General features: G+C 39.1%; 1 protein-coding gene across 1 annotated transcript in view; it reads left to right on the plus strand.

The window, feature by feature from the left end:
- Positions 1–15886, plus strand: part of LOC108242145 (dystrophin) — a 303884-nt gene that overhangs the window by 242999 nt on the left and 44999 nt on the right. Inside the window, exons 6-7 of the mRNA XM_017426798.3 lie at positions 3215–3316; positions 12166–12236. Coding sequence (XP_017282287.1) covers positions 3215–3316; positions 12166–12236 — 173 coding nt within the window. The remainder of the gene's footprint in view (positions 1–3214; positions 3317–12165; positions 12237–15886) is intronic.

Here is a 15886-nt window from a genome sequence, read left to right on the forward strand (position 1 = left end):
CAACATTTCTATAAATCCTTTGTTTTTATTGGTCTTCAGTAATATTCTAATTTTCTGATATGATGAATTTGAGATTTTCATTTGTTGTCATTTGTAATCATCAAAATTAAACGAAATAAACATTTGAAATATATGAGTTTGTATGTAATGCATGAATATAATATACAAGTTTCACTTTTTAAATGGAATTACTGAAATCAATCTACTTTTTCATGATATTCTAATTTTATGACCAGCACCTGTAATGTTGCGGTGAAAAGGCACGGGGTAAGGCAGGGCAGCACTCTGCTGCACTGAAGGGCGGAGTACGTGAGCCAACGTGAGCTTGTTGCTAAGGTCCTTTTACGTAAGGCGAGTGAGAGTCACGAGCACTGCTGCTAGCCATTAATTTTTGTGTTTAGCGCCGTCAGATTGCCAAAATGGTAATTTTAACTTTTTTTTTTTTTTTTCTTCTTAACGAACCTTTAATGCGTACCTTACATGTGTGAGAGAGAGTGTGTGTCTCAATCCCCAGTCCGGAGGGGGGGCTGTGGCAGCTTTGGCAGCAGATGTTTTATGATATTAATGAAGAATGGATCTACCGTATTTTAGATCAAAACCGGTAATGAGAGCCAGGTAAGCAGCCATTTCGATTCTGTGATCAGGATAGACAAAAAGAATCAAGTCTCTGAAAACACTGAAACTGCTAGAAACGCCCGATTGAGAGGTCTTTTTTTTGGTGCTCTAGCGGAGCTGGTTCGACTGAATCAGCGTTTATATAATCCCTCTGCGAGAAATGACAAAGATAATCAGATGGCTCAACGATCAAATGATTCAAAACCCATGAAAGGAGATTACTGCTGCAGTTGATAAAAAGCGAAGAAATATTAGTGCTATGATGGGCGAATCCCTACTAATAATGAAGTACATCTAACCATCCTTATGATGTCATTTATATACTCAATGCCTCATTAGAAACAATTAACGAATGAGAGTCAAATTGAAAGCTTTAAGATTAAACATCCTCTCTATATCACTGCCACAAACACAACAGTTCGTCCTCCTGAATGTGTGCAGCAGACTTTGATGTGACAAAGTCACATCAAAAAGTTTTTTGGTTTTTTTTTGAATATATAATTATGACCCGGAGCAGTGAATGAGTCGTGAGCGAGTATGTCTTACCCTACGGATGGCCCAGAGCGGGCATTAGCGAGGGTGAGCTACAGGGGGCCTGAGAGCTGACAGGTGCGGAAGTGAGCGGTGGTGATGACGTGGCAGGGCCGGCAGAAACACGCTCTCGCAAACGAGCTGAAAGCGTTGAGATGAAGCACTGGAGCATGTCCGTAGAGGTGATGAGCGAAGGGGAGAGATGATGAACGTCGGCAGAAGATGGAGAGATGATGGATGGTGGCCTGAAGAAGGGGCGGCAGACGAGGAGACGGATTTCCGGGTTGAGGCGGCTGATACAGGAGGACTTTGAGCTGGAGCTGACGGCCCAGGCGAGGCGGGAGGCGAAGTTTGAGCGGATGAAGGACGGCCCCTGCGGTGCTCAGTTGGGGAAGCAGAGGATTTACGGTCCGCTTTTCACTGATGGTAGCTGGAGGATGGATTATCTGGCTCGAAGTCTGACATTTGGAACGCGCGCCGACTTCTCGGAAGTTCGGCCGGCGAACAGATGGGGCCATGATGGAGATCCTTTTAAACGAAGGCTTGCTCGCTGATTGGATACGCTGGAGGCACGGTCGGATGCTGATGGGCTGAGATGGAGGCGCGTTCTGATGCTGATAGGCTGGAGTGGAGGTGCTAGATGCAGCGATTAGATGCAGGTGAGGCTGAAGCAGGTCTTCCAGTCTGAATTTACGCCTAGGCTTCATTAAACAATTGGCATCTGCCATGACTGCTTATTCTAAAGTGATTTAAAAGTTGAAATATCAATGAGAGCAGTAGGGCAGCATAGGTAGATTTTTGGCACAAGACTAGCAGATCCTAAAGGTGTCAGGTCATGTGGAGATTGCGGCAAACCCAATGTGCAGACTCATCTTAAACCCAGGAATAAAATAATTTATTTAAAAATAAAAAGAATCAAAAACAAAAGCTGACAAGGCAGCAAGAATAAACTAGATACAAAACATAAACTAAATCTCTAGAATGAGGCAAACATGAGGAGAGCAAGACAACACGGGAAACACGACAATGAACTAGCGAGTACATGGAGGAAATGACCAGGTTTTAAAAGCAGAGGATAATCAGAGGAAGTGGGCAGGTGAGCAGGTGGAAGTGGGCGTGGCAAGTAAACAAGTGACAACAGAGAACAAGTGAATAATGACATGAAACAAAGACACATGGAACAAAGACTGAACAAAACCCAGACTAAACATGAAGGCAACTAAACAAGAGACAACAAACAACAACAAAATAAAAGAAACAAAAAAAAGTAATAAGGCTAAGAGCAAAAATGTTTAAATCTGCACAGAAATGTCAAGCAATATCAATTTTCACCCACGCATAAAAACTCAAAAGAACTTAAAAAAAGTACAATAGAAAAACCAATATGATCAGTATGATCAGAGGCTCCAGTACATTCAAAACAGTGCTTCCAGGATCCTAGTGAGAGCTCGTAAATTTGATCACATCACTCCTACTCTTTACGAGCTTCACTGGCTTCCTGTAACTTACAGGATTCAGTATAAAATTGCACTTATCACCCATCATTGTCTATATGGAACCTCACCGGATTATCTGAAGGACCTCCTTACTTCACATTCAACTTCTAGACCACTACGATCCCAAGCCTGCAATCTTCTCCACCTTCCTCATTCAAGACTAAGGACTATGGCTGATCGAGCATTTGCTGTGGCTGCTCCTCATCTATGGAACTCTCTCCTGGACTATTTGAGAGCCCCGCAGCCATTGTCCGATTTTAAAACTGACTTGAAAACTTTCCTTTTTAGACAAGCCTACTCCACTTTTAAATGACAGTCTTTTTATTGTTTTTGATTGTTGATTTTATGTTTTTAGATGTACCATGTAGCACTTTGAGATTTTTATTAATGAAAAGTGCATTATAAATTAAATTAATTATTATTATTATTATTACCAATCAAGTTGACAAAACCTTCTGAACATTGCATCGGTTTTAAGTTGAGCTAAGTTGAACTAAAAACCAGTTCATGTTCTTCCTGACTGTAGAGTATGCATGTTGTTCTGCATGTAAACCTGCTAATTGTGTGCTCAGGTAAAGGATGTGATGAAGGATGTGATGGCGGGCCTACAGCAGACCAACAGTGAAAAGATTCTGCTGAGCTGGGTTCGTCAGAACACACGGCACTACCCTCAGGTATGTCCCCGAACCTCTCACAGTCTTCTCCTTGTTTCCCAGTCTTCATTCACCGGATTTACAAGAAGAGTACAGTGGGCTGCAAAAGTGTTCACTTGGTTAAAGTATTCCACCTGTGTAATCTTTTCGTCGTGGAATACATTTGGATTTTTATTTTGATTATAAGTAATATAAAGTGATAAAAAGTAAAAAATAAATACATAAATAAAAAGGCTAAAAATGCTGAATCAGTATTTGCACTATTGTTTTTTTTCCCCATCCATCTTTATTTTAACTCTGACCAGTTTCCTAGTTTTTGCAGATAAAAAAACATTTCCACAGCATAATGCTGCCACCGACATGCTTGAGACAGGATGACAGGTGTTTTCTGTAACCAGTACTTTTGCAGCCCACTGGAGTTCTCTTCCACAGCAATCTCTAGCTATAAAATAGGTAACTATATCCATTACCAAGCTATAGCTTTGAAGTTTATTGAGTGTAGTCAAGAAATTATGCTTTCTTTCCTTTGTCAAAGATTAGATTTTTTTTCCTTTGGTTTGGTTGTTTGTCAGTAAGATTTGTAAACCTCAGATTTTCAACATTTGGTACATACACATACAAAATTGGCTTGTTATTGCCATTTTTGTAATACTAGATTCAACAGCACTCTTGAACTAGGTTGACTCCAAAGGTTAATCAGTTGATGTACGATTACATTTCTGAAAGTTAAATCCTATTGTTAATTGCAAAGTTGTAAACTTAGTTGTATATAAGTTTGGTATCAGTCTCAGCTACAACCACATCAAATTTTAGGTCAATTTTTGTAAAACTGACTCAGTCATACCCAGTTTCGTATTTGTTAAGATTGCTTTGCTGTAACAGCCATCTTGAATTCGGTTGACTCCAAACAAAAACACTGAACATTTAAGTAAGTAAGTAAGTAAGTAAACTTTATTTATATAGCACCTTTCACAGACATAAAAATCACAAAGTGCTTTACAAAAATGGAAAATACAACAACAATCAAAAAGGCAAAAATCAGTGAACAAGATTAACCAAAAGCCAGTTTAAAAAAATATGTTTTGAGCCTTTTTTTTAAAATAAGTCAGTTGAATGCAGGGTCAAATATATCCAGACATTTATCTATTTTTTAAAACAAGTCATACTGAAGGTCCTAAAAGGTAATTTGACCCTCCCATGACCTTGACCCTAAGTTGCAAGGGCTTCTCTACCTCTTTTTGTTTCTCTCTCTCTATTGGCGGCTTCAGGGAGGGTTAACTTGACAAGGTCAAAGCCTATTAGCTTCTTGTTAGTGATCATGAACAACTGCCGATGGTTGTTTGTCTTTGCCAGCATAAAAGGTATTTGTTTGACACAGCTCTTTGGATTGTTTAATACTCAAATCAATGGGAAAGTCCAAGGAATTTTCTAAAACTAAGAATTGTGGATTTACACAATTTTCTAAAATATTTAACTTCACCTCAAATCAACAGCTACATGGTTGAAACGTAGACATAATTGGGTGTTCCAACAGGACAATGATCTCAAACACATTTCAGAACATTAATCTTCTGGAAACTTTTGCATCCAATTCCTGTTGTATGTTGTATTATTATTACTTCATTAAAAAAAAAAAAAATCAAACCGATCATTAAAAAACTACACCTAACATGGCATTTATGCCTTAAACAGGAAGCTTAAGTGCCATTTTTGGAAAAGCCCAAATAATTTAACATTTTCCATTTTATACATCAAGATAATTTAGTCTATATTTCATGGTCAAAATAAATTGCTTTTAATGACAATGCTTCCATTGTTTAGGCAAAAAATGATGAAGATGATATCAATATGGCAAAAAACTTGCCAAAAATGTAAATTTTGCATTATGGTCATTTGCCTTTTAAGCCAGTGGTCTGTAATATGAATCAATTTTATTCTATTCTGCACGTTCCTAACTTCAACAATCCAGATAGTGCTAAATATTGCTGCAACACTGGTCAGCAAAATAGTTTATTCAACCACAGTTTTCAGATTCTGTGCACGTTCATATAATAAGGGCAGTTTTGGTATCTGATAAGCAATCAATATCACTGATTTGAAAGTGCATATTTTCAACAAATGGACTAATATAATACTAAACTAGTATGAGAATTTTATGTTCAAATCAAACTGAGAGTAGCCCAACTGCTAGCACAAGTAGGAGGGAAAACAAGCTAAAACAGATGCTAGATATGTGTGTGAAATATAACAGTCAGATTAATATTAGTGGGTTTTTTTGTTTTTTTTTATACTTTATTTTTAATTGTCAGATTTACATTTTTATACAGCACAAAAGTTTACAGAGATAAGAAAAAAAACACAAAAAGAACAACAAACGACACTCAGAACAAATAGGTCACCAAGGGAGGGATACAGCGAAGCAAAATACCTAAACCACACACACTAATTCGGCAAACAGGTTACAATGTACATACATTTTCATGAAGAGTCCAACAGGCAAGGGATTTGTCCCATCCATCCCCCCCAGCACCCCCTCACATCTTTCACCCCGAGTAATGTACAAATAACACTCAACTTGCTTTCAAGTTCCTATATATAAACCATTTATACCAATATTTTTCAATTTTGTCCTGTTGTAGTCTGAGGGAGAAGGTAAGCGTTTCCATATGACATATTTCTTCTACCGTGGCTGACCAGTCTCTCACAGTCGGTGGGCTCCCGCTGAACCATCTTCTTGTTATTGATTTCTTTCCTGCTATCAATAATATTTTCAAAAGATACTTATCTTGAGCGTTGAGTTCATTTGGTAGATTACATAAATACATAGTTTGAAAATTGTGCCCAATTTCAAAACCAAGTATTACTTTTATTTCTTTAACTATAGTTAACCAATAGGGATAAATCAGCGGGCAGCCCCAAAATATGTGAAAGTGGTCAGCCATCACATTATCACATTTTCTCCAACAATGCCCAGTTACTGCCCTACCGGTCTGAGAGAATGTTCTTTTGGGGGTTATAAAGAACCTAACCATATTCTTCCATGAAAATTCCCTCCAAAGTCTTGAACTGGTGGTGGTGGAGTTGATTTGGCAGATGTTTAGCCACTCCCCCTCCGTTAGTGTTATGTTCGCCTCCCTTTCCCATGTATTTTTGATATATAGTGTTGATGTTTTTTTATTGGCTTCCAAATACATGTATAGTCTAGACAGCCTCTTCTTATAAGATTTGCCTTTGTATGCATTGATAAAAATACTAATGAGATCCTGGTCATTTCCTTCCACTATTTTAATGTTTTTATTAAAGTAATCCCTGAGCTGCAAGTATCTGAAAAAGTCTCGTTTATCAAGGTGAAATTTCTCCTGTAGTTGGTGGAAACTTTCCAGATGGGTACCTGAAGAGATCATGCAGTATGATTTCATTCCTTTTCCAGTCCATTCTTTGAATGTCAAATCAAGATGAACTGGCGCAAAATCCCCATCATGCTCAATCCATCTTAGTAACCGCATTTTCCTCTCTAAAAGTGGGTTACGGAGCTCTTTAAACCAGACGTTGAGAGGGACTTTCGTAAAAGCACACAACTCATCTAAATATGCACTTTTGAGTCGTTTGTCCCCTAGCAGAGCTTGAAGGGGGATGTCAATTTGGCTTAATTCTAGTTCTTTCCATTTGGCTTCATACCCCTCTTCACACCAATAGACCGCAAACTGAAGTTGCGCTGCTCTGTAGTAATTTTCCAGACATGGTAGTGACATTCCTCTATCTCTTGGTAACTGTAATGTTTTGTAACGGACCCTTGGTTTCTTATTCCGCCATATAAACCTGGAGATGATCCGGTTCCACTCATTGAACTGCGTGGTAGGGATTTCTATTGATAAAGATTGAAAAAGAAATAATAGCTGAGGTAAAATAATCATTTTTATGATTTCTATTCTGTTGTACAAATCGAGGGTCAGGGGAGCCCACCTGTCAAAATCATCTTTAATCTTATTAGTCATTGAACCATAGTTAGCGTCATATATTTTGTTTAGCTTTTTAGTAATATTAATGCCTAAATATTTCATTCTTTTTGTTTTCCAATTAAATTTGAACCGATTACTAATATCGTCTCGGGGTGAGTAGTTGAAGCACAGGGTTTGGGTTTTTCCGATGTTTAATTTATAACCTGAGTAAAGTCCGAATTGGTGGAGGCAGGACATGAGGTTGGGCAAACTGGTATCTGGATCGGACAAGGTCACCAGAACATCATCAGCATATAGACATGATTTGTATTCTCTTCCCTTAAACAGGATTCCCTTAATTTCTGGGTCCTCCCTGATGTTTTGAGCAAGTGGCTCTATGAAAAGTGCAAAAAGAATTGGACTCAGAGGGCATCCTTGCCGGCATCCTCGTTCCAGCGGGAATGTATCTGAAAGGCCGCCGTTTATCTTAATCCGGGCTACCGGCGAATTGTACAATGATTTTAAACAGCTTATAGTCGTACCATTAAAGCCAAACCGTTGCAGAACCAGGTATAAGTATTCCCACCTTACAGAATCAAAGGCTTTTTCAGCATCAAAGCTAATTGCTAACGATTTCAAGTTGTTTCTGTTCATAATATCAAACAGGTGCAAAGCTCTCCTCACATTATCCTGAGTTCGTCTGTTTTTGACAAATCCTGTCTGGTCCGCATCAATCAGTTCAGGGACAATATTTTCTAGTCTGCTGACAATTATTGAAGTGAATATTTTATAATCAGTGTTCAAGACAGAAATGGGTCGGTATGAGCTGCATTCAGTTTTGTCCTTTCCTGGTTTTGGTATAACCGATATTATTGCTTGTTTCCAGGATGGGGGTGTCTCGCCTCCTTTAAGCACATGGTTAAAACAATTTAGCAGCAAAGGTGTTATAGACTTCCTGAAAATTTTATACCATTCGGCTGGCAGCCCGTCTCCACCTGGTGACTTACTTGTTTTAAGGTTTGAGATGGCTTTATTGAGCTCTGCAGGTGCTATGTCGGCAGATAGACACTTGTTTTGCTCTGCGCCAATTGAAGGAAGGTCCAGGGAGTCCAGAAATTGTTTTACTGAGGGGAGTTCAGCTAATTCGGGTTGACTATATAGTTTTCTATAGTACATTTCAAATGATTTATGTATGTCATCTGGTGAGAAGCACATCTGGTTGGAGTCAGGGTTTTTAATTTTAAAAATGGATCTGTTTAGTTGCTGTTGTTTAAGTCGCCAGGCTAATATTTTTTTTGCTCGAGGTCCGTTTTCATAATAGGTTTGTTTAATATATTTGAGGTTAAGTATCACCTTGTCGTTGAGTTTCTCATTTAGGTTCGCTTTTATTTCAGTAATTTGCTGTAGTAGGCCAGGGTCTTTAGTTTCAATATGTTTCTGTTCTAAAATGTTTAACTGTTTAGTCAGGTCATTAAATTGCTCTGATTTTTCTTTCTTCTTCCTTGATGCCCACATTATCATTTTCCCCCGTAATACTGCTTTTGCCGCATCCCACAATATACTTGGAGACATCTCTGTGCTGTTATTAAAGTTTACATATTCTTCAAATTCCTTGTTAATGAATTCCTCAAATTTATTATCATTCAATAGACCTGTGTTAAGTCTCCATATTGTTGTCTTTGGGTGGGAGTCTAAGTATAACTTCATATATACTCCAGAGTGATCTGACACGTCCCTAGTGCCTATTGTACAGTCTAAAACCCTATATCTGTCTGCTCTAAACATGAAAAAGTAATCAATTCTTGAGTAAACGGCATGTGGGTGAGAGAAAAAGGTGAACTCCTTAGCCAATGGGTGACATTCCCGCCAGACGTCAACTAAACCTATCCGTCTAATCATTTTTTTAAGGTATAGGGAATCTGAGTTGATTTTCTTTAGAGGGTTTGAAGAATCCAGGGAGGGGTGCAATTGTGCATTCCAGTCCCCTCCGCAGATCAGAACGCCTGATGTTTCTGCCAATATGAGATCAGATACTTTATCAGTAAATGTTTTGTCTTGTCCTGGAGGTCTATATACATTGAGTAAAGTTACTTCATTTGTATCCAATCTTCCCTTCACCAAAACAAAACGACCTTCTTTATCTGTAATTTGTTTAGATACCTGGAAGTCCACCTTATTTGCAATTAATATTGCCACGCCCCTAGTATGTCCATTTGAGTCGGAGGAGTAAAATGTATTTTTAAAACCCATTTTTTTAAGTTTTTCATGGTTCTCCTTTGTTAAGTGTGTTTCTTGCCAGAAAATGATTTGTTGCTGTTCTCTCCTCATCTTAGCTATAAGTTTCCCTCGTTTGATAGAATTTTGTAACCCGTGAACATTAATTGTTATAACTTTATATTGCTGGTGGAACATGAATCTTCAAATGAACAAGTCCCTCTAACTTACACCTCCAGGGTGACCTTAACATTATAACATATAAAAAAACACACACACATAACAAAGTTGAAACTTGAAAACGTGTAAAAGGAACGACTTCCAAAACAAAGTGACTCAGTAAGGAGTCAGGGGTGGAGAGAAAAGTCCCCATGAGACTCTGCTCATGGGGGGTCTCTCCAGTGCAATCTGACATAGCTCAGAATGAGTGTAAGCTCAGTGCACGATCGGAGCCCTTGAACCAGCTCCCAAATCAAAGGTCATATTTTATATACATTTTCCACAATTAGTTACGTTGACATTAGCGAGGGTTAAATGAAACATTAATAAATCGGTGTCTGACAGTGTCTCTTTACGAAAATATTCAGTTGGTAGACCACATGCTGGATCAGACCATCATGAGTGTTTGTCTTACCATCAAGGTTTTAACTAGGAGAGGCAGCTGCGCCCCCCGCCTCGCGGCGGAATCCACTGAGTTTTTCCCGTGCTCTCTCTCCGTGTCGTTTGGCCTCCACCTTCTCCCAGGATAAACTATCCAGTTTCTCCATCAGCGCTGCCGTGGGGGGGCCCTTGTTGCTGCCGCAGTCAGGAGCGAGGCCTCTCTTCTGCAGGTCCTTCATGGCGTCTGCCGCGCTGTTGTACGTCACCGGGCCACCGTCAAAAAACACACGAAGCTTAGCTGGCGGCGGGGTTTGGAAGCGGAGACCTTTTTCTTTCAAGAGTTTTCTGATGGGGGCGTAAGCCTTCCTCTTCTTTTGGGTCTCTGCCGGATAGTCCTGGTCGAAATAAACCCGCTGCTGGTTAAGGCGGATCTCTCCTTTCTTCCACGCGGTGCGAAGCACCAAATCCCTGGTTGTGAATGCCAGAAAGTGGATGACCACGGAGCGGGGAGTCGCATTCTGCGGTGGTTTAGGACCCAAAGCCCGGTGGCAGCGTTGTATAGCCAGATCTGTGTCCTGGAGTGACAGCTCAGTCTTAATGAAACGCTCCATAAACTCCAACACGTTGTCTCCCTCCGTATCCTCCGGGATCCCAAACACGCGAATGTTGTTTCTCCGTGAGCGTGCTTCCAAGTCGGTCACCTTAGCTTGGAGTTTCTCCTGGTTGCTCATGGCCTGAGACAGCACCTCTTTCGCTGCTGCACTCCACTCCTCCATTTCTGCCACACGTTGTAGCGACTCCTCCGCTTTCTTTTTGTTCTCTTTTATGTCCGACGCTATTTCGTTTAGCCTTCCATTAATTTCCTCTTGAAAATTTCTTAATTCTTTCTTCATATCAGCGGAGAAGTTGTCGCGAAAGCGGCCCAGCTCTTCTTTCATGTCTCCACGGATGGCTACTATTTCTTTGTGCACAGCTCCGATGCTAGCTTGAAGCCCGTCCATAGCCACGTGTTGCTCACATTCGCCGTCGTCGACCACTTCTTTAAGGGTTTTCTTGCCCGTTTCTTGTGTAGGTTTTGGTCTAACGTCACTTTTTGACGCCTTTGCCCTTTTCATTATAAATTAAACGTTCTTAGAGGGTTGATTCTTCTCTGGCAAAGGAAATTTAGCCGACCAGTTGGGAGCCCAGGTTCAACGCATCCGCTCACCTCTACGCCATAACCGGAAGTCTCTAATATTAGTGTTTTATTTATTATTTATTAAATCACAAGTAATCTTGTAATTTCCTGTGCTTGTGTCTGAGCCTGCTCACGTTTGCACATTTATTTGTCTGTTGTGTCAAACTAGTGGGTGCAATTTAAAGAAACAGTAAGAAAGTAATCATTAGATGCACATCTACAAGTAATTCTTTTTTAGAGTCAACCCTATTCAAGATGGTCACAACAGCACAAAACTCAGTCAACTTTATAGAGATGAATCTAAATTTTCGCAGAGGCTGACAGTCATTCCAAACACATACTCTCAGAGCTAACAGATGCGCAACATTATTCAAAGCTTTGGCATAAATTGTTGGGGTCAACCTTGTCTGTCTTTTAGCAAAATATGTCATGAACCACTGGTTGGGTTTTAACAAACTGTCGGAAAGTAATCATTGGATATTCATTTGAAACCAGATGTTTACAGTCATTGGCAAAAAAAAAAAAAAAAACATAACCATCATCAACATCTAATTAATTTTTGGAATTGGCTTGATCCAAGATAGCCACCACAACTAGTCAACCCTATCAAACACAAAAATGGCTACAACTCAGTTGCACAGATATTGAGCTACATTTTGGTGTGGTAGTAGCTGAAAGTGACAACACATACTCCTAAGAGTCAGTAATGCGGTGGGGTTTAGTGAACATTCTTGTGGTTACGCATTACTTCCAGGGGTTGGAATTTCAGTTTATGTAAAATCTGGACCTAACATCCACTAATTTATGTATTCAAAGCTCACACTGTTACAGTGGTGTTTATAATCAAATGGAAACCAGTGCTTGAGGGACATCATCTCAGCTGTGGCTGTCCTGCTGCATTCACACACTGCTTCTTTAATATTTAATTCTTCTGTCCTCAGGTCAACGTGGTTAACTTCTCTGGTAGCTGGAATGATGGATTGGCCTTCAATGCCCTCATCCACAGCCATAGGTACTGTAGAATGACGTGTGTGTGTGTGTGTGTGTGTGTGTGTGTGTGTGTGTGCGTGTGCTTGTGTGTGTACATGTGGGAGTTAAGAAACAAAGAAATAAAAGTACAAACATATGGAAAGTACTTAGACAAGAAATATCCAGGGGGAAAGGCATATTAATCCTTTGTGTGAATGAAAAGTATTTTGTTTTTACAGTATAATTAGAATACCTCACGAGCCTCGTTGTTCACAGTGATGTAAAGTAATTGGCCTTAATGTACAGTTGTTTGTTGCTGCTCAGAATCCCCCCGAGTTCAAAATTAGGTACATTAATAGGGAAGCATAATTTTGAAGTGCATCACTTGGGTATCTGCTTTTTTGTGTTAATTTATTGTTGCTGGTGCTTAGAATGTCAAAACTATACACTTTGTGTACAAGGGGAAAGCAGGGTTGAATTATTGGACCAGAAGACAATTTTTCAATTTTTTAGAGCTTTATCTACTACTACTACTACTGCTACTACTACTACTGCTAGTACTAATACTAATACTAATACTAATACTAATACTATTACTACGACTACTAAAATTACAACTATGACCAGAACTAACAATGGGTAAATTTTCCTAAGACTATTCCTAATACTAAGAGTTGGTGGATCAGGGTTTCCCCCAGAAAAGAGGCTAAGCCTGGTGGTAGGTGGTCGATTGCTGGCCAACTGTGATTTAGTAAAACAAAAAAATAGACAGAAAGTTAAAAACATGGCTATTTAATATGGTATATTGTAAGATATTTGTGTCAAATATTTACACAACTACAGTTTTACAAAAAAGCACTTTTGAAATACTTTTTTAAACAAAAATACAATTAAAGTAAATACAAATTATTCGCACCTAATTTGAATCCTAATTTAAGTCACATTTACAAATAAATTAAATTAACACAAATGAAAAAGTGCAAACAAGGCACCAACACACATCTCACGTCAAGGCCAATGAATAGCAACAGAGAACTCTGAAAAATAGAAAGATGCTGTAGTGTACTGTGCTTTTTGTGGCTGCGCGAAGTTACAAAAATTGGAATGTGCACTACCACATGACATGACACCGCGCGGTGATCAACGTGTCAAGTATAAATCTACCTGAAAGGTAGCAGTTTATAGAATCTGCCATTACTAAAAATTGTATAATCTATTACTACGACTAACACTAGTACTACTAAGAAGAATTTGAAGAATTTACTACTACTGCTACTAAGAATTTGTAGAATTCACTTTTACTACTATTGTTAAGAATTGGTAGAATCTATTACTACCACTATTACTACTAAGATTTTGGTAGAAACTACCACTACTACTATTTCTACTAAAAACTATTAGTGTCTACTACTGCTACTATTACAAATAATAATTGGTAGACTCTTACTACTGGTACAACTACTACTGTGGTAGAATTGTCACCTTAGCGTGATTGAGGGTTTTGAGTATCCATGTAATCCTGGGGGCTCTGCTGTCTATGGCATTAGCCCTGGTAGGGTCTCCCATGGCAAACCAGTATATTTTTTAGGGTACTTCGCCCTGAACAGGGAAAATGGGGGACCCTCCTGGGGCCAGGCCTGTGGGGAAAGCTCAATGGCAAGTGCCTGATGGTTGAGCCTGGGCTTCGGCCAGAGTTAGCCCAAAGAAAAGATAAGACCTCGCCTTCACATGGACCCAACACCTGTGTCAAGGTTGGGTGTTACAGTATGTGAGCCGGGCAGCAGGCAAGGGAGTTTATATATCCTCTCTGTCCTGGGAACACCTATGGATCCCCCAGGAAGAGATGAAGAGTGTCACTGTCAGCCTTATCTTGATATTTTCTTTCAATCCAAACAGCTGAGCTTACAGAACTTTTGTCAGTTCTTCACAATAAAAGTGCTAACCTCAAAATACTCTCAAATCCTCTGAAGCTTATAGAAATAGTCTAATAATATAGTTCCCCAAAAAAAAATTATACTGCATCATGAACTCCTAGAAATTTTGAAAAGTTACCAGGTTGAAGTTACAGTGTGCATGCTAAAAGAATTTATTTGTAAAACCTATTATTAAGTTTAAAATGATTATAAAACATATGGCTATGATGGGTCTTTGTGCCTATGATGGTCTACTTTTTCATCCCTCTTTTAATTTCAAATAAAAACCTTAGTTTCCACCATTTGGATTTTATTCCTAAAATATTAATTTGACTTTATTCTCAGCATTTTGACTTTTATTTTCTTCTAAGTGACCCTAATAAATTGCTGTGGACTTGCGGATTATCTTTAGTTTGGTGCATTTTGTTACTGTTGATGTGATTTTTCTCCACTTTGTACATTTTTGTTGTATACTTTATAGAAAAAAAAACATGAATTTTACATGTGGAAATCTCATTTTCACTGTTATTGTCCAAGAAGTTAAGGTTCTGTCTTGCTGGGCTGAAACTAGTTAGTGAACGGCACACATAAGGGAGTCTCTAGAAAGCCTTTTTTTTTTTGCTGTGGATCTTAATTTTACTATGTAAGTCATGCAGTTTTCTTGTTTGAGTTTTGAACATGTTCAAAACTCAAGGAAAGTTAGTCCGAGCCATCGCGGGTGTCTCCAGCACATCTCAGACAAACCAGCCGGAGTTGAGTCAGGAAGGGCATTTGGCGTAAAGCTTGTGCCAAAGCAAACAGGCAGATCTACAACTGCCTATCGAATCATTCAACAGCCTTACCACATTTGATAGGGCCTTCATTAACTAGGCTCTAACCTTTTCTGGTGCTGTTACCAAGCAGGTGTCAGTGGAAATTGGACTTGTGGGCAGATGATCCTCTGTGGTGACCCCTCCTGATAATGGAGCAGCCAAAAGACAAAGAAATCCAACCCATCTCCACAGCACTAGTGCAGTTTTTTGACTCTTAGGCAAAGGTTCAGGTCTAAAATCAATGCTGAATATAAATAATTAATAATTAATTAAATAATTAATAATTTTGTAATAATTGTTAAAAAATGGGTCCAAAAATGCCTCACTTCATTTCTAAAGTGTACTTCAGTAGATTAAATCACTCACGTGGCTACAGCTGCCTTTTTTGGGTAGAAAATAAGCCAAGGCTAGTATGATGCAGAATGAGGAGTACCGTATTTTCTGCACCATAAGGCGCTCCGGATTATAAGGCGCAGCCTCAATTACAGTGGGGAGAACAAGTATTTGATACACTGTTGATTTTTCAGGTTTTCCCACTTGCAAAGCTTGTAGATGACTAATTTTTATCATAGGTACTCTTCAACTGTGAGTGATGGAATCTAAAACAAAAATCCAGAAAAATACAATGTATGATTTTTAAATAATTAATTTCCATTTTATTGTGTGAAATAAGTATTTGATGAACCAGAAAAATGAAACTTAATATTTGGTACAGAAACCTTTGTTTGCAATTACAGAGATCAGACGTTTCCTGTAGTTCTTGACCAGGTTTGCACACACTGCAGCAGGGATTTTGGCCCACTTCTCCATACAGATCTCCTCCAGAGCCTTCAGGTTTCGGGGCTGTCGCTGGGCCACACGGACTTTAAGCTCCTCCAAAGATTTTCTATTGGATTCAGGTCTGGAGACTGGCTAGGCCACTCCAGGACCTTAAGATGTTTCCTACGGAGCCACTCTTTAGTTGCCCT

This window comes from Kryptolebias marmoratus, linkage group LG23 (assembly GCF_001649575.2).
Source record: "Kryptolebias marmoratus isolate JLee-2015 linkage group LG23, ASM164957v2, whole genome shotgun sequence".
NCBI lineage: Eukaryota > Metazoa > Chordata > Actinopteri > Cyprinodontiformes > Rivulidae > Kryptolebias > Kryptolebias marmoratus.